The 17,342-nt window shown below is 38.6% G+C and overlaps 1 protein-coding gene across 5 annotated transcripts in view; it reads left to right on the top strand.

Moving 5' to 3' along the window:
* The window catches only part of fhod3b (formin homology 2 domain containing 3b), a 203,040-nt gene that overhangs the window by 109,586 nt on the left and 76,112 nt on the right, over window positions 1-17,342 (top strand). For all 5 annotated transcript variants that reach the window (XM_051131512.1, XM_051131510.1, XM_051131509.1 and 2 more), the window contains one exon: window positions 12,564-12,631. In XM_051131512.1, the coding sequence (XP_050987469.1) occupies window positions 12,564-12,631 (68 nt within the window). The remainder of the gene's footprint in view (window positions 1-12,563; window positions 12,632-17,342) is intronic.

The following is a 17,342-nucleotide window of genomic DNA, read 5'->3' as shown; positions in this document are numbered from 1 at the left end:
TCATCCGCAGATCTTATCTTCTTCACACTATTGCATTTCTGGAAAGTTGGAGGCCTGTTTGCTTTCTGACAGGTGAAAGTTCTCTCGCCGCAGGGAACTCTGGGAGTTTTTGTGGCTACTGCACGTGCTCAGCTGCGTATATCCATCCGCAAGAAACCACGGTCATCAAACATGTGTCTTTGTTTATTCCTCTGCGGATTCCCAATGGAAACGGGGACCCTCCCATGGCCTGAGCTGCAGATGTACCCCGTTTATGACCGTGTTTGATCCCAGAGTCCCATCTTAACGGATCTGCATTCTTGTTTAAAACCCCTGCCCAGATTACAGAGTTACTGTCCTGTATTGTTCTGTATAAAAAGAGACTGCTTGTGTGATTTATGGTATGACTGCTTTTGATGAGGGGGTGGGTTGAGTCTTGTTGCTTTGCAGAAAGAAGTAGACAGTGCAAAAGATGTTTTTGATCAGCGGTTGACTTGTGAACTCCTACAGAAGAACGAATGAATACTCCAAATTGGACTTTTCCTGTTCTTCATAGTGCAGATCTGTATCAGTGAAGGAGATACTGGATGAATCAGTGAATCCTGCAGGTGGAATGCATTATCTTGTGTCTTTATGAGAGGGAAGATGTGCATGCTGACACAATGTGTGTCTCTTACAAGAGGATGTCATGTTGGATAAACTGGATTTCCTCAAATAGCTTGATTTATTGAAAGTGTATTGTATAATTAGCTGGTCAGTATAATGCTCAAAAGCATCCTGAAGTGCTGGTGCTAAACACCTAAAAATATACAGCAATTAGCAGAAATCAAAATGCTAATGCGAGTAAAATGATCACACTATACAGCCTTGTATGCAAAAAGATGTGTGTTTTTTCAGAGCAGTGCTGGTTGTAATGGCCCTGTGTCAGTATTTCTGTTTGTAAGGATCTTTGAAGCTTATCTAAACTATTTTCCTCTTGGATGAACTTATGTTCCATTATGACATCTTCTAGGAAAAGAAGGAATCTGTGCCTTGAGCGAAAGTTCCAGATAAGTCACCCAGAAATTGTAGACCTGTATTTTGGTTCAGATCTGCAGCGTTTTGACAGTTACGTACTGGAAAACTGGAGCAAACTTTTGGATGATTCTCCAGTATCACCAGGTGTCTTAAATACACTGCTCTCTCAGCTTGTGTGTATATTTATGTGCACAAGTGTGTGTGTGTGTGTGTGTGTGTGTGTGTGTATAAAATCCCCATCTGTTTTCCGACACAAATCATGGCATGTGTATCTCCATTTTGGCCAATTTCCTGATGTTGTCCTGGCTTATAACTCATTCCTTTAAACTCCAAGAAACCACCACACTGCAGTTCACATTCAGTGACAGAAATCTGTCCATCAAATGTGCTTTTTTAAACACGCCTGATCAAACGAGAGCAAAAACAGGTTGATGTTACTCTAACAGCTTGTCGACCCAAACTCAGGGCCTCTCTATGATTAATCTTCACTTTGCGGCTGCGAGCACCTGCTTTTTTTGGGGACATCGGCGCTTTACGAGGCTCCAGCTATGAAAATAAGTGCATGCAGGAGTGGGCCATGCACCGCAGGGCTTTGAAATGCAATTAAGTACTTTCAGCATCTGTTACTGCAACAAGAGCGCTACAGCTTTTGAGGACGACTGAGGAGCTGCCAAAGGTTCTTACTGACTGGCCGCGCTCCAGACGTTTGATGCAGCACCCTGTGGATCTGTTGTTCTTGAATGACACTCTTAAACATACACTTTAACTAAAGTCTATTCCCCGTGCATGTGCTTCCATATCCTGGTACATGTTTATAGGGAAGGAAATCTAATGTGGTTGTGCGTATGTATGTACATGCTTTGCCAGTCGTTGCTTCTGTGGGTTAATGCGTTACACTACTGGTGACAAATTTTTGAGGGCCTGGGGATCAGGAAGGCCTAGTTTTTTGATGAAATCTGTATCATTCCATTACATATGGTCATATACACTACCATTCAAAATGTTGTGATCAGTAATAGTGGTGGGAATCTTTCGGTACCTCACAATTCGATTCAAATCGATTCTTAGGGTCACGATTCAATTAAAAATCAATTTATGATATTTCGATTTTTAATCACAAATTACAATTTTTCATCAATTTTTTTTTGTGCACACTGGAAATCAAACGCACCAATATTTTAATACAAAAACACCAGTCTATATGGGTAGTCCTGACTCAAGAAATCAGTGTTTCCTATTAACTATTAACATCCTAATCAAAAATCAAAAATATTTTAGACGTCCCATTAGGGATGTGTCTGAATCCAATCATATGGTGTTCAGAAAGGAAATGACGTTCTACAAAACCCCTAAATACAAGATGGGAGGAAAAAGTATCTTTCAATGCTTTCTCTCGCATTGAATTGCGGGCATCAGGGAGCGGAACATATACGGAACAATGAAACAGCTCTTGAATGCGTGCTTGCGTTTTACTTTCACTTTCGAGATTTACGATCACACAGAGCGGCGGTAGGCTTACCACATATTTTATTAAGATTAGATGTTTGTCAGTGTTATGTTATTTTCCCGTCCCTTTCCGAATGCTTCCCATAATAACAAAAGACCAATAATCAATATATTATTTTTCCAAACACTTGATCTCGCTGAAAATGGGGCAGGATGTGTTTGTTTTTCCTCCTCCATTGCTGTTGCTGTTTTGTTCTAACAACATCATGCTATTATTATTATTATTATATTAACTAGAAAATTGATTTTTGAAATGTGTGAATTGTTGCAAATCGCTAGAAGACTGAATCGCGATTCGTGTGTGAATCATTTTTTCCCCACCCCTAATCAGTAAGCTTTTTTATTTCATTTTATAGCTGCTGAATTTTCAGCAGCTATTAATCCAGTTTTTAGTGTCATGTGATCTTTCAGAAATGGTTGTAATAGGTTGATTTATTGTTCAAGACACAAAAGTGAACATTTAAAATAAAAATGCTTAAAAATGTTGAATCACCTTGATTTTGTTCTGTAATCTAATTATACTATTATTTCCCCCCAACTTTTCCTAAATTAGGACTTGGAATGTAGTGCATAACTACATTTATGACATTTTTATAATGTTTTGTGTCCATTTTTAAAACTTTTTTCTAAAAGATTCCAAACTCTTTTGTATTCTTTGTATTTTTTAAAGCTCTAAAGCTCCAGTTTCCAGGATGTCAGACTGTACCTTACCACATATCTTGGTGGGATCCTGTGGATGTTTTCCTTTTGTCACAAGCAGCTCTATCTTTGACCTAGTACCAATTAAAGGATTAGTTCACTCCTGACTGAAAATTTCATAATTGACTAACCCCCATGTCATCCAAGATGCTCATGTATTTCTTCAGTCAAAAAAGAATAAAAGTTTTTGAGTAACACATTCCAGGATTTTTCTACATATAGTGGACTCCAATTGGGATTAGTGGGATGAAGGTCTAAATTGCAGTTTTAATGCAGCGTTAAAGGCCTCCACACGATCCCAGCTGAGGAATAAGGGTCTTGTCTAGTGAAACGATCATCCATTTATTTATATTTAAATTTACATATTTGTGATTGCGATGCGTGACCTTTCCAACATGATTATGCAATGCGTGAAGTTGTGGAAGCAGAGCTAGAGCATTTATGGTTAAAAAGTATACAAATTTGTATCTTTTTTTTAGGAAATGACTGATTGTTTCGCTAGATAAGTCCATTATTCCTCGGCTGGGATCGTGTAGACTCCATTGAAGCTGCATTTAAACTGCAGTTTGGACCTTCAACCTGCTGATCCCACTATATAGAGAAAAATCCTGGAAATATTTCTCAAAAACCCTAATTTCTTTTTAATTGAAGAAAGAAAGACATGAACATCTTGGATGAAATGGGGTGATTAATCCTTTAAGATTACTACACTCTCCATTCCCCTGTTTAAGTCACTTGGGTAGAACTTTTACAATATAAGCAATCTATTAACACACAAATAATGAGTGTCTCGGGTTTCCTGCAGAGACAATGGCATCTTGTAGCAGAGGGATTTTCACAGTCTGATGGGAACCTCGCAAAGATATGCCGGTCAAGCGCAATCCCAGGGTAAGATATCAGAATAAGGAAAGGTGATCAGCTCTGGCTTATTCAGCAGGGGTTTCATGTTCCACAGTCCTCGCTGGCATACAGAGGATTGGAAGAGAAAGCTTTTGTACATGAGTGCAGTTGAGTCAGCATGTAGCAGCGTGGTGCATTTGTGTTGTAACTGCATCCTACAGCTGAGTCCTTCAGTCTCTGGACCATGATAGATTCCAAAGGAAGAATTGGATTCAGGACCAATTCACAAGTGATCTTTGTTCACTGGAATGAGACACTTGGATGTTGAAGGCCATGTTTGAAAAAAATGGGGTGGATGACATTTCTGAGTATCTTTTCTAACAAGACAAGTTTTTAGACTGAATTCGAGGTCATTAAAACATTCACGAATAAATTTATTTTTTTATAGCGATAGTTCATCCAGAAATTATAAATACTCTATGATTTACTCACCCTCAAGCCATCCTAGGTGTATATGAATTTCTTCTTCCAGACGAATACAATCAGAGTTATATGAAAAAATGTCCCGGCTCTTCCAAGCTTTATAATGGCAGTGAATGGGGTTTAAGATTTTGAAGTCTAATAAAATTGCGTCCATCCATCATAAGTCTTCCACACAGCTCCGGTTGGTTAATAAAGGCCTTCTGAAGTTAATTGATGTGTTTTTTTAAGAAACATACCCATATTTAAAACTGTATAAAACATTATCTCTAGCTTCATGACTGTTTATATAAAATGTTATTGTTTTATTAAAATCTAATTACATTTGTGATAGATCTTCCATTACTTGGCACTTTTTTCATATGGATATTTTTTGCTCATCTACTCAGCTGTTTATGAATCATTGCACACTGTGAATATATATATATATATATATATATTTTTAACAAATCCTCAGATTCCACCTAGCATGCCAACCCATGACTCCTAATTGCTTGCATTTTTCTTAATGTGGTTTCAAGTCTTTTTATCCACCCCGTTTTAAATGTTTTATGAGTTGTTTTCAAATTCACGCTTTACTTAAATTCAGGCGTGGTGTCGTTTTGATCATGAATCCTTCACAAAGCCTTCTGTTCCCAGTCAAAATTTTCCCATAAAAAGAGAAAGTCTTTCTTGTCAGCCTCTGTTGCTGATGAATAATGGACTGAGGGATGGTTGTCTCCATTGTTACCTATTTTTTCTTGTTTTTGGGCAGGAAGAGTGCATGACCTTCTGGGTAGGTGATGGCACACAGCTTGTGGATGCTATGACTGGATGGGCTGTTTTCTGCCTGTGTGGCCCATGTTGGGCTAAACCTAATCAAACGCCAAGTACCAGACTTCCATCTGGCTCTCATCAAAGCTCACCATTCATCTGAACAAACTTCAAGTGGCAGGAACAAATTAATTAAAAAGTTCAACACACTGTGTTGAAGAGCTGGCTAGTTAACATCGGATGCACATCCAAACACAAACCCTTTAAAATCCACTTGCACACACATTCACACGCACAGCCGTTTAATTCCCTCGCTGCCCCACCCAGTAAATCCTCTCCAGTTTTGATTTCCACCGCTTTCGAGTGATCTCATCATTACCTGCATTTTTGCCTAATGTTTCCCACCTGCCTGTGTTTATCTGCATTTTCTGACCTATCACCCACTCCATGTTTGGACTGACTGAGAGGATGAAAGCAGAGAAGCCTGTCAGGCCATAAAGTGACATGTTACGAGCCCACACTCATGTTAGGGAGGTTTTCACTGTAATTACTCCTGTTTTCTCTCCATAAATGAAGAACAGAGTGAAGGGCTGGAGGGAGAGAAAATAAGTGCAGGTGGTCTGAAGAGACTTGTCTATTTTGTCTTGCTTAAGGTTGCGATGTTACGGAAGTAGTGCCAGGTCTTTTTTGTGTTTTTGAGGAAATCCAAGTGGAACGGGTTATGGAAAAATAAAACTAAAAAAACTGTAAGGCAGAGACTTGCATTGGTTCTATGCATTGTTTTTTGATTTAATGGAGTTGAGATAAACTTTACGAACGGGGTGGAGTTTAAGCCGCCCCTTTTTTCATATTTCATGTTGAATGGAGACTGGAGCTGTCAAGATTCATAAAGAATGCAAAAGCACCAAATAAAAGTGCTCCATACAGCTCAAACACTGTTTTCCAAGTCTTATGAAATAATACGAAAACTTGACGTGTCAAACAATCTAGCCTGATTCCTAAACCAGTGGACCTTTCAAACTGAATCCTTTTAGTGAATCAAAAACATACAGCTTGATCAATCTAGCCTGATTCCTAAACCAATGACTCTTTCGAGCCCGTTCTTTTTAGTGAATCAAACTCAAACAGCATGTCCAATCTAGCCTGATTCCTAAACCAGTGACTCTTTTGATCCAATTCTTTTTGTTGAGTCAAAAACATAAAGCTTGACCAAAATAGCCTGATTCCTAAACCAGTGACTCTTTTGAGTCCGTTCTTTTTAGTAAATCAAAAACAAACAGCATGACCAATCTAGTCTGATTCCTAAACCAGTGACTCTTTCAAACCGATTCTTTTTATTGAATCAAAAACATACAGCTCAACCAATCTAGCCTGATTCCATAAAACGAGTGACTCTTTCGAGTCGGTTATTTCCAGTGAATCAAAAACATAAAGCTTGACCAATCTAGCCTGATTCCTAAACCAAAGACTCTTTTGAGCCCGTTCTTTTTAGTGATTCAAAAACATATAGCATTGACCAATCTAGCCTGATTCCTAAACTAATGACTCTTTCAAGTTTGTTATTTTTAGTGAATCAAAAACATATAGCTTGACCAATCTAGCTTGATTCCTAAACCAGTGACTCTTTCGAACTGATTATTTTTAGTGAATAAAAAACCTACAGCTTGACCAATCTAGTCTGATTCCTAAACCACTGACTGTTTAGAACCAAATATTTTTAGTGAATCAAAAACATACAGCTTGACCAATCTAGCCGGATTCCCAAACCAATGACTCTTTAAATCTGATCCTTTTAGTGAATCAAAAACATACAGCCTGATCTAGCCTGATTCCTAAACCAAAAACTCTTTCAAACTGATTATTTTTATTTAATCAAAAACATACAGCTTGACTAATCTAGTCTGATTTCTAAACCAAAAAAAAAAAAAAAAAAAAAAAAATTCTCTGATAATCTTCCCTTCCCTTCCCTTCTCTTCAATCATTAATGGATCACGTGAATCATTTGTGAATGAATCTCCTTGAACCAGATCAGTATTCACTGAAACTGCCTTAAAATAATGATTCTTTTGCAAATTGTTACTACGCTTGAACAAGTTCTGACACTGAAAGTGAAAACTTTCATCGATGTATGAAGACATCTCTTAAGACTGTGTGTGGGGGGATTTCAGATTTTCCCATTTAGATCCCACTGTATTGCTTCCCCCGCAGCCTCTATGGCAACTGAGAGGGAGAAAAATTACTGCTCATACTTTTATTGCTGGATAATTATTATTATTATCATCAGACAGAGGCGTACACGCACCGGTTTCAGAGGAGACATGACCTTCTACCTGAGAAAGTGCCGAAAAGGTGTAAAGTCATAAACGCTGATTCATTTTTTCATCCTCGTATTCCCTCCCTTTAGCTTTTATTAGAGTCACTGAGGGGCAGCAGGTGCCTTTGGTATGATAATAACTGCGAACATGTAACCTACATGCACTTTTACTCTTAAAGGGTTAGTTCACCCCAAAATGAATTTTTTCACCCTAATGTCTTTCCAAACCTGTATGACTTCAAGATCATTTGATATAATGGTTTTTGTCCCAAGTCAACTGGGTGTAAAAAACAACATTGGCTGAACATTTTTATTTTATTTTATTTTGTTTTATGACATGACATGACCATGCCCAAATACATTTTAGGACCACTGTATGTACACTATAAACATGCACATCTCTTTCCTCACTTTCCCTGTCTCACACTCTCTGACTGGCTTCTTTGTCTTGTTCTCTCTCTGTCCATTATTATTATTTTTCGTCCTGAACGTGATGAGACAGAGGACAGTACTGCGGGCACTTATCCCTGCCAGCTGGTATGGAACTAATCAGAGCTGAAATATTTCTCATTAAAGGAGGGCCTCACTCTCTGTGTGCTGTGTGTGTCTGTATATGTAAGTGTGTGTGTGTGTATCCATCTGCAGATATGCATGGCTGTATGACAGGCAGGAATAACTCTGTGACAGGTTTATTGGAGAAAGTCTGTGTAGGGCTGAATTACAGTAGACTGTCTGACCCGACGTATAGAGATATCACGCGAGCACAGTAGCAAAATTACTGAGCCGGTCTCACACACGCACACATTCCAAGAAAAGGATTCATTGCATGATACAACAAGATCTGTGTCGTGATTGTGGTTTTATTACTGTGGAGAGATGGAGTGTGTTTGTCACTGTGTGATCTTTATGATCATCATCACTTTCACGAGACTCATCCAGAAACCGCAGAGAGGAACTGGAGATTAGCTGAATCAGCACGTGTCTGATTGCGGATCGCTGAAGGTTTCTGACTGTGTTGGGCCGTGTGGCAGTAAGTGGGTCTGTGAGAAATGATCCCACGCTCACCCTCCTCTTCATTACCCTTCATCCTCCAGTGATCACAGAGCTCTATTGCCAGCCTGCCAGTTTACAGGCTTAAAGCAGGAGGATGGGGGTCTGGGGTGAGTGGTGAGTGGTGTAGGCGAGGAATTTTGGGTAACGTGAGAGACAGTAATTACGTCGGTGGTACAATAGTGAGATAATACAACAAGAGTAGCAGTGTACAAACAGTTTGATTCCCGAATGAATGACTCTAATGAATCAATGACTTTTTTTAGCCTGATTCCCAAACCAGTGACTCTTTCGAGACGGTTATTTTTAGTAAATCAGAAACATTCAGCATGAACAATATAGGGTGATTCCTAAAAGAGAGACTATTAGAAGCTAGTTCTTTTCACTGAATCAAAAACATACAGCTTGACCAGTCTAGTCTGAATAATAAACCAATGACTCTTTCAAACCAATTCTTTGTAGTGAATCAAAAACGTAAAGCTTTACCAATGTAGCCTGATTCCTATACCACTGACTTTTTCGAGCCAGTTCTTTATAGTGAATCAGAAACATACAGCTGGACCAATCTAGCCTGATTCCTGAACCACTGAGTCATTTGAACCGATTCTTTTCAGTGAATCAAAGACATACAGTTTGACCAATCTAGCCTGATTTCTAAACCAATGACTCTTTTGAACCGGTTCTTTTCAGTGAATCAAAAACATACAGCTTGAACAATCTAGTCTGATTCCTAAACCAATGACTCTTTTGAACCGGTTCTTTTCAGTGAATCAAAAACATACAGCTTGAACAATCTAGTCTGATTCCTAAACCAATGACTCTTTTGAACCGGTTCTTTTCAGTGAATCAAAAACATACAGCTTGACCAATCTAGTCTGATTCCTAAACCAATGACTCTTTTGAACCGGCTCTTTTCAGTGAATCAAAAATATACAGCTTGACCAATCTAGTCTAATTCCTAAACCAATGACTCTTTTGAACCGGTTCTTTTCAGTGAATCAAAAACATACAGCTTGACCAATCTAATCTGATTTTTTAAACCAACGGCTCTTTTGAACCAGCTCTTTTCAGTGAATCAAAAACATACAGCTTGACCAGTCTATTTTGATTCTAAACCAATGACTCTTTCAAACCACTTCTTTTTAGTGATTCAAAAACATACAGCTTGACCATACTTGATTCATAAATGAGTGACTCTTTTGAGCTGGTTCTTTTTTAGTGAATCAAAAACATACAATCTAGCCAGATTCTTTAACAAAATGACTTGTGAGCCAGTTCTTTTTAGCATGACCAGTATAGTTTGCTTCCTAAATGAATGGCTTTTATAAACTGGTTCTTTTTAGTGAATCAGAAACATTCATGACCAATGTAGCCTGATTCCTAAACAAATGACTCTTATAAGTCAGCTTGTTTCCAGAGAATCAGAAAACATACAGTACTACCATTGTACTCTGAAGCATAAACATATGACTTTTATGAACCAGTTCTTTTTGATGTTTTTTGAAGGGGAATATTCTCTCTCTGTAGGAAACACTGAGTTATGGCTTCCACCAGCAGGGTAGGTTCATGCTCCAAACCTTGACTTATTTTGCAAATCATTTATAAATCTCTGTTCTGGGACAGTTTTTTTTAATGAATCATTCAAAAATACTGACTCATGTGATATACACATGAATCAGTCTTAACAAATTATTCCATCAGAGTGTTTTTTTCCTGCTGCAAAATAAATAAATAATCTATAAAATATTGATAGGTGACAGATCTTAGATGTAGCAGTAACAGCAAGCCCTGGTCAGTAGATTTGAAAATGCTAGTTTTGCTAAACTCCAGTTTGGTGAATTAGAGAGTTAGAGAGAGAAAATGCTGACTCTTGGCTGAGTACAGAAGTTCTGAATAAGAAAGTGATTCATGAAAACAGAGAGAAATTGAGAGCCAAATATGGATGTCCCTGAGTAAAGGTTGCAAACCTTTTTGTCTGGCCTCCTCTATTCCAGCAGGATCAGAGGAATGCCAGAGAGAGAAAGAGAGGAAAGGATGGATGGAGGCTTCAGCTGTGATGGTTTTAAGGTTCTTAACAGCAGGAGATGGAGAAGTTTTGGAGTCCAAGGTTGCTTGAAGAGAATATGCTTTTATTGTTGTTTGTGTTGATTCTGAGACTTGGTACTTAATGTGAGGAAGAGAACAAATTACCACCAGATGCTGCTGAGGTCTAAAGATCATTTCTAAATCTTTCAGCCTGTTATGTCCACAGTCCACAAAACACTTTCTCCTGTGCAACCTAACATTTTTGATTTCCTGAAAAGTGTGACAACTATGATTGCTCTGTTTGCTTGAGCATCCTGAGTAGCCCAACATAAAAAAAAATTGGCTCAACCAATAGTGTGAGTTTGAAGCCGGAACTATCTGTTTTTTTTTTTGACCAATGGCAGACAGGAGGAGTGTACAGGAAGCCTTTTTTACACCAGTTAAAGAAATAGTTCACCCAAAATTCTGAATTTGCTGAAAACATCCTCAGTCCCAGTCCTTAAATGTAGCATTACATTGATCTGAGTTATGCAGGTGTGCCAAACGTCTTTTCTCCCTAGAGGTAACTTTGATTTACACTTGAGTAAAGCCAGATTAAAGTTCTGACACATTGGTTGAAAAGTAAGATGGTTGGCTTTGGTTCATGCGGTTCTTCTCTTTGCTCCACATGATTTGTTGAGCCCCACAACAGAAACATATGCCTGAGGTAAATCATAGTGGTGTGGTCCTGTCAAGCCCAACACAAAACGCTGTCGTTACTGTATATGAAAACAAGCTTTGGAAACGTGCCGGCCAATTATAAAGCCGAACCGGAAGAAAAATTCCTTTCTGGCTCATAAACGCAAGGCTTCAGCTGAAATACTTCAGAGTATTTATAAAAAGGGTGGATATGCTGCTCCTGTATGGAGTATTGTATTTCTGTAATTATTAGCAATGAAACCTGTTAGCAGTTTCATCTCTTCCTGTCTAAGCGATTGGGGATTTGGAGAATTAAACTAGTTGAAGTTATTTCCTACATACTAGGACAAGAATTCAGGCGTTAAGAGCCAAATGTAAGACAAATTGCCCGTTGGCCAGTAACTTTTTTTTTAGGAGGTCCACATAAAAGGGTTAAAAATGACAGCCTGACCATTACTGAAGATCAAAGATGAATATGCATCCAAATGCATGTCTAAAAACTTTCAAGCTACGTTTCTAGAAAATGTTCTAGCTACTTTTAGTGCAGATTGTCAGTGTAAAATAGTTATACAGTAAATGTCCACTGTATAAATACAGTGTAGGTGACATTACATTGGTATTACATTGAAAAGTGAATAGACTACTATTCCTTTTCACATGCGTTTAATAATGTACGCATGCAAAGCTTGCATTGACACACACACACACAGAGTCTGACATTCACAAACACACACTCAGCAGTAGGCAAGATTAAATTGGACTCTTAGGCTGCCAATATTGAGGTCGGAATGTTAATGAGAGTTCTCTATGGGGACACATTGAGAAACGGAGAGAGAACACAGCATGTTGTGAGCTTCGACCTGTGGTTTCTGCATACAGCTCCTCAGAGCCATCAATAAAGAGATAATCAGGGATACTAAGGGAGAGAGAGAGAGAAAGAGAGAGATGCATGCTCATTATTTCATATAGGTGCTGAGTCAGAGGCTGAGTCTGGCTTTAGCTCCTGCGCTAATGCACACAGATATTACACTGCTCAACCCTGCCACATCCTGGCAGACTGAAGAACTGCAGTTTGAACAGTAAACACTATGACACAAGCACCAAGTGATTGAGTTATGAAGCATATGTCCATTTAAAATAGGCTCCAACTAAACCTGCAAATGTTAGAAAGTAAAGCACGTGAAGATTAACTCAAATCTCTTTTCTCTGTTTTCTCCTGCAGAAAAACTCTACAACTCAACCGGACGTGAGCTGCGAAGAGCGCTGTTCTCTCTGAAGCAAATCTTTCAGGTAAGCTTTCCCGCTTTGACTTAGCATTAGCGCAGAGCACCTGCTAATGTCTTTTTGGTCAGTGGCACATGTGTGTGAGTGTGCGTCTGTGTTTTCATGCATGTTTTAGCTGTACGGCTGTATGCTGGAATTTCTCTCAGTGCACAGAAATTGCCAGATACCAAAGCTGGTGTCTCCATCATTGATTGATTTTAAAGCTGTGCTGGAAGCTACTGTTTTTCCTCTAGAGGAACCATGTCTGACCACCGCATTGTGTGTGTGTATGAGATTAAATGTCTTTCCACTAAAGTTTAGGCATTTTTAATGGCAAAAGCACCTGAAACGTTCACACCTGTCAACAAGTGGGTAATTTAAACCTGTTAGAGGCTATGCATAAACACACACAAATACTCTGAGGCAGAAACAAATACAAACATACATGCTAGCCTTGTCAAAGCATATAATGTACATATACACACAACTTTGCTGGGAAAGCTACTGACCTGTAACTTGTCAGGCTACAAACTACTCATAACTCAAAGTAGTCAAACCACAGTGAAGCTTTTTTGAGATAAAAACTAATTAGCTACAATACAAAATGCTAACAAAAATAACTAACTACATATGAAGCTAGTTGAAGGCACACTATATAACTTATAATTTAATTAACCACGGATTTGTTGTAGTAAAAGTGTAGTAACCATGTTTTTTTAGTGTATTGATTACCATTCGTATAACCACAGTTTTACTACAAATGTCCAAACTATGGTTCCTCTTCAAAGGGAACTCGCACTGCGTCCTCTAGTGGACACAGTGTCTTGTTCCTTCTTGGGGAATCATGGTTCCATGCTTAACCCGAGACGTTCCCCTTAAAGGGAACTCGTACTGCATTCTCGAATGAACACTATGGCATTCCCCGTAGTGTCCGCTAGAGAACGCAGTCTCTCATTCCCTCTCGGGGAACCATGGTACATGTGTAATCCGAAATGTCCCCCTTCAAGGGAACTCGCACTGCGTCCTTCAGTGGACACAGTTACTTGTTGCTTCTCGGATAACCATGGTTCCATACTTAACCTGAGACGTTCCCCTTAAAGGGAACTCGTACTGCATTCTCTAATGAACACTATGGCATTCCCCGTAGTGTCCGCTAGAGAATGCAGTCTCTCGTTCCCTTTCTGGGAACCATGGTACATGTGTAATCCAAAATGTCCCCCTTCAAGGGAACTTGCACTGCGTCCTTTAGAGGACACAGTGTCTTGTTCCCTCTCGGGGAACCATGATTCCATGATTAACCCGAGACATTCCCCTTAAAGGGAACTCGTACTACATCCTCTAACGAATACTATGGCATTCCCTGTAGTGTCTGCTAGAGAACGCAGTTTCTCATTCCCTCTCGGGGAACCATGGTACATGTGTAATCCGAAATGTCCCCCTTCAAGGGAACTCACACTGCGTCCTTTAGAGGACACAGTGTCTTGTTCCCTCTCAGGGAACCATGGTTCCATGCATAACCCGAGACGTTCCCCTTCAAGGGAACTCGCACTGCATCCTTTAGTGGACACAGTGTCTTGTTCCTTCTCGGGAAACCATGGTTCCTCTAATGAGCACTATGGCATTCCCCGTAGTGCCCACTAGAGAACGCAGTCTCTTGTTCCTTCTCAGGGAACCATGGTACATGTGTTTACACGAAATGTTGCCCATGAACGGAACTCGCACTGCATCCTCTAGTGCAGTGGTTCTCAAACTGGGGTATGCGTACCCCTGGGGATACGTGCGGTGATGGAGGGGGTACATGAATAAAATGTCAAACTTTGACAATCATTTAATTTTACCCCTACTTAAACTAACATTAAAACCGACCATGTATTTCTGACAAGCAAAATGCCGCTTCTAGTATAAAAAATAGGAAAATGGGAGTGCTGGAAACAGTCAAACGACATGAAAAAAATTGCCTCACTGTTCATTGTATCGTTAAAGTAGATTTGTAGCACTTAATAGCATGAAGAACAAATATTAACATGGACTGTACCTTGAGATTGATTTAAGAAACTCTCTTTGATAAAGAAACATACCCTGTGTGAGTTATTGTTTTTCATGGTTAAAATACGAGCAAGAATTCAGTTGTCCCAGAATATCTAAACTATTGCAAATGTGACATTGCTTTCATATAACAGTTAAACAAAAAAGGTAATATTAAGTGAACACTTTACATTTCAAACACAGTATTGTCAAAATCGTTTATTATATATTACAACGAAATAACTAGAGCCATTTGCTTTGTTACTGAATGAATAAATACATGAATGACATGATGCCTCACTCATTAAGACAGTGACTTGCCACCACCTGCTGGCATTTTTAGGTTAAAATCTTCAAGTATCATTTTGTTTTGCCATTATTTATTGCTTTATTATTATAATAATTAATACACTTAATGGAATGTTAAGAATATGGCCTAAAACACAACACGGCTACAATAAGGCTAGAAAAATTTTGCCTCTGTAGAGGTAAAAAATGCATCTATAAATCAGTTTAAGTGGACAAATTTTTCTCCTTAATGCAGTGGTGTCCAAACATGGTTCTGGAGGGCCGGTGTCCTGCAGAGTTTAGATCCAGCTTGCTTCAACACACCTGAAGTTTCTAGCATGCCTAGTAGGAGCATTTAATTAGGGTTGGAGCTAAACTCTGCAGTACACCGGCCCTCCAGGACCGAGTTTGGACACCCCTGCCTTAATAGAAAAAGTGTGACTGCAGTCTAAGCAGGGGTATATTCTGATCTTTGAAAAACACTGGAAAAACATGACATTGGCTACATTTTTGCTACATCTGACAAGCCGTGGTGCTGTCACGCCACATATTATGTTCTCACGCAGTGAAAAATACATTATGGAGCAAAGAGTGCCAACAGACAAGACAGAGCAGGTTACTTTTGGTATGAAACAAAGTGTCAGCTTTCAGGGTTTTTTTTTTCATTTTGTAAGAAATTCAAACAATAAATACCGTTTTATGGCTCTTTATTGTCAGATCGCTGTAGCTCCTCAGTTCAAAGCGGCAAGAGAATCGGTCATCTCTTCCCCTTTACTAGTTATAGCATGAAATAAACATGAATGAACATCAGAAGGTCTCTTGATTCAACCACTGAAAAACATCAATACACAAAAAGTCCATCGACGTTAATCTAATCTCCTGTCTGGTTTGCTTGTCGGACAAATGGAAGATTCAGTGTTATGATTAGTCAGATCGTGTGTCAATCAAACTCTCTGTGAAGGGTCAATTCACTGCGGTTTCCATCCGAAATAAACACTAGTGGAATTAAAACTAAAATCTAAAAAAAAAAAACGCTGGTACCCAACAGTACATTTCCGGTACTTTACTCTCTGTATAATAACTAAAAAAATTATTTTTTCTTTTGTTTCTTTTGTTTTTCCAGAATGTTTTGTGTTTTAATTTTTCTCATAATCAAATGCATTGAACATTTATATATTTTTAATCAAATGAAAATTAAACTTTTTTATTTTGGGGCAAACAAACAGAGGTTTACTGTTAAAATTAATATATGGAAGAAACTTTGTGTGAATATTCTGTTTAAAAAGTTTTATTAATAATTGTAGAATTTTTCTACAAGCGGAACACGCAGGATTCACATCTAAACCGTCTTTTTGCATTTTAATATTCACAGACAGTAGTCCATATCACGATTCGAATTAAGTGACAGACCCAAATTTGATTTATTCATTATAAATATTCATTATTAAAAATGGACGAATTCCATGGCATTCCGCGCTGTAGAGTAAATCTGTTTTTATGAATGGACTCCGTGATCCCGTCTGCCTTTTTCGCGGAGGAGAAATTGTCCATGTAGATGTAGAGACAGAAATTACATGTCATTGTGTTAATAAGATAAATAACATAACCACCATTCAGTTTGTTTAATAAAAGGACAAGGTAATAGACGTGTTCTATAGGAAAGGTACCCTTAAATGACTTTTGATGTGATTTGGCATTATATAGAAAATAAAATTAACTGGACCTTCAATGGCGGGCCGCCCCCCTAATATAATGGTAGGGGAAACACTGGTCCATTAACGTGCACATTTTGCCGTTTGCATCACATAACCAGATCTGTGTCTTTTTCAGTAAACATGCTTGGAAGCTCACCTGGTATAGATGCAGAGTGCTTGGGTACCAGTGCCATTGAACACAAGTTGCAATAAAGCCTCAAAAGAGCTCAAAGACTTGTAACCAAGCTAAAATGGCCTGGTTATTTCAGCAAAAGCTTTATCATGTCATTGGTAGGGTTTAGTGTAGCTGGTATGTTAATTTCAATCATGATAGAGCATTAACCTGTTAGCACCTTTCAATTGACATTTAATTTCCAAATTAAAGTGATATGTACAACAACCAGATAAACCTGAATGGGCTTTTAATGTCACTCACTGGATATTTCACTTTGAAAATGCAGCAAGGCAATATGATTTTGGAGAAATGACACCACATGTACGTTTTTCAAATGAGCCTGGGTTGACTGTGACAAACTGTAAAATCAGCAAAGTGAGATACACAGTTGCAGTTTTAGATTATGAGTGATATAAAATCAGTGTAAGTTATAAAGTTGCAATTACGAGAAATGTATAAAGGGGCAATTGTGAGATGTAAAGTTGCAATTGTGAGATTTAAAGTCAAAGTTATGAAAAAGTCTCACTTATATAGTCATTTTAATGGGACATACAGT

Source organism: Labeo rohita, chromosome 16 (assembly GCF_022985175.1).
Source record: "Labeo rohita strain BAU-BD-2019 chromosome 16, IGBB_LRoh.1.0, whole genome shotgun sequence".
Taxonomy (NCBI): Eukaryota; Metazoa; Chordata; class Actinopteri; order Cypriniformes; family Cyprinidae; genus Labeo; species Labeo rohita.
Note: the sequence above shows the minus strand (reverse complement) of the source record. Positions and strands in the feature narration are given on the sequence as shown.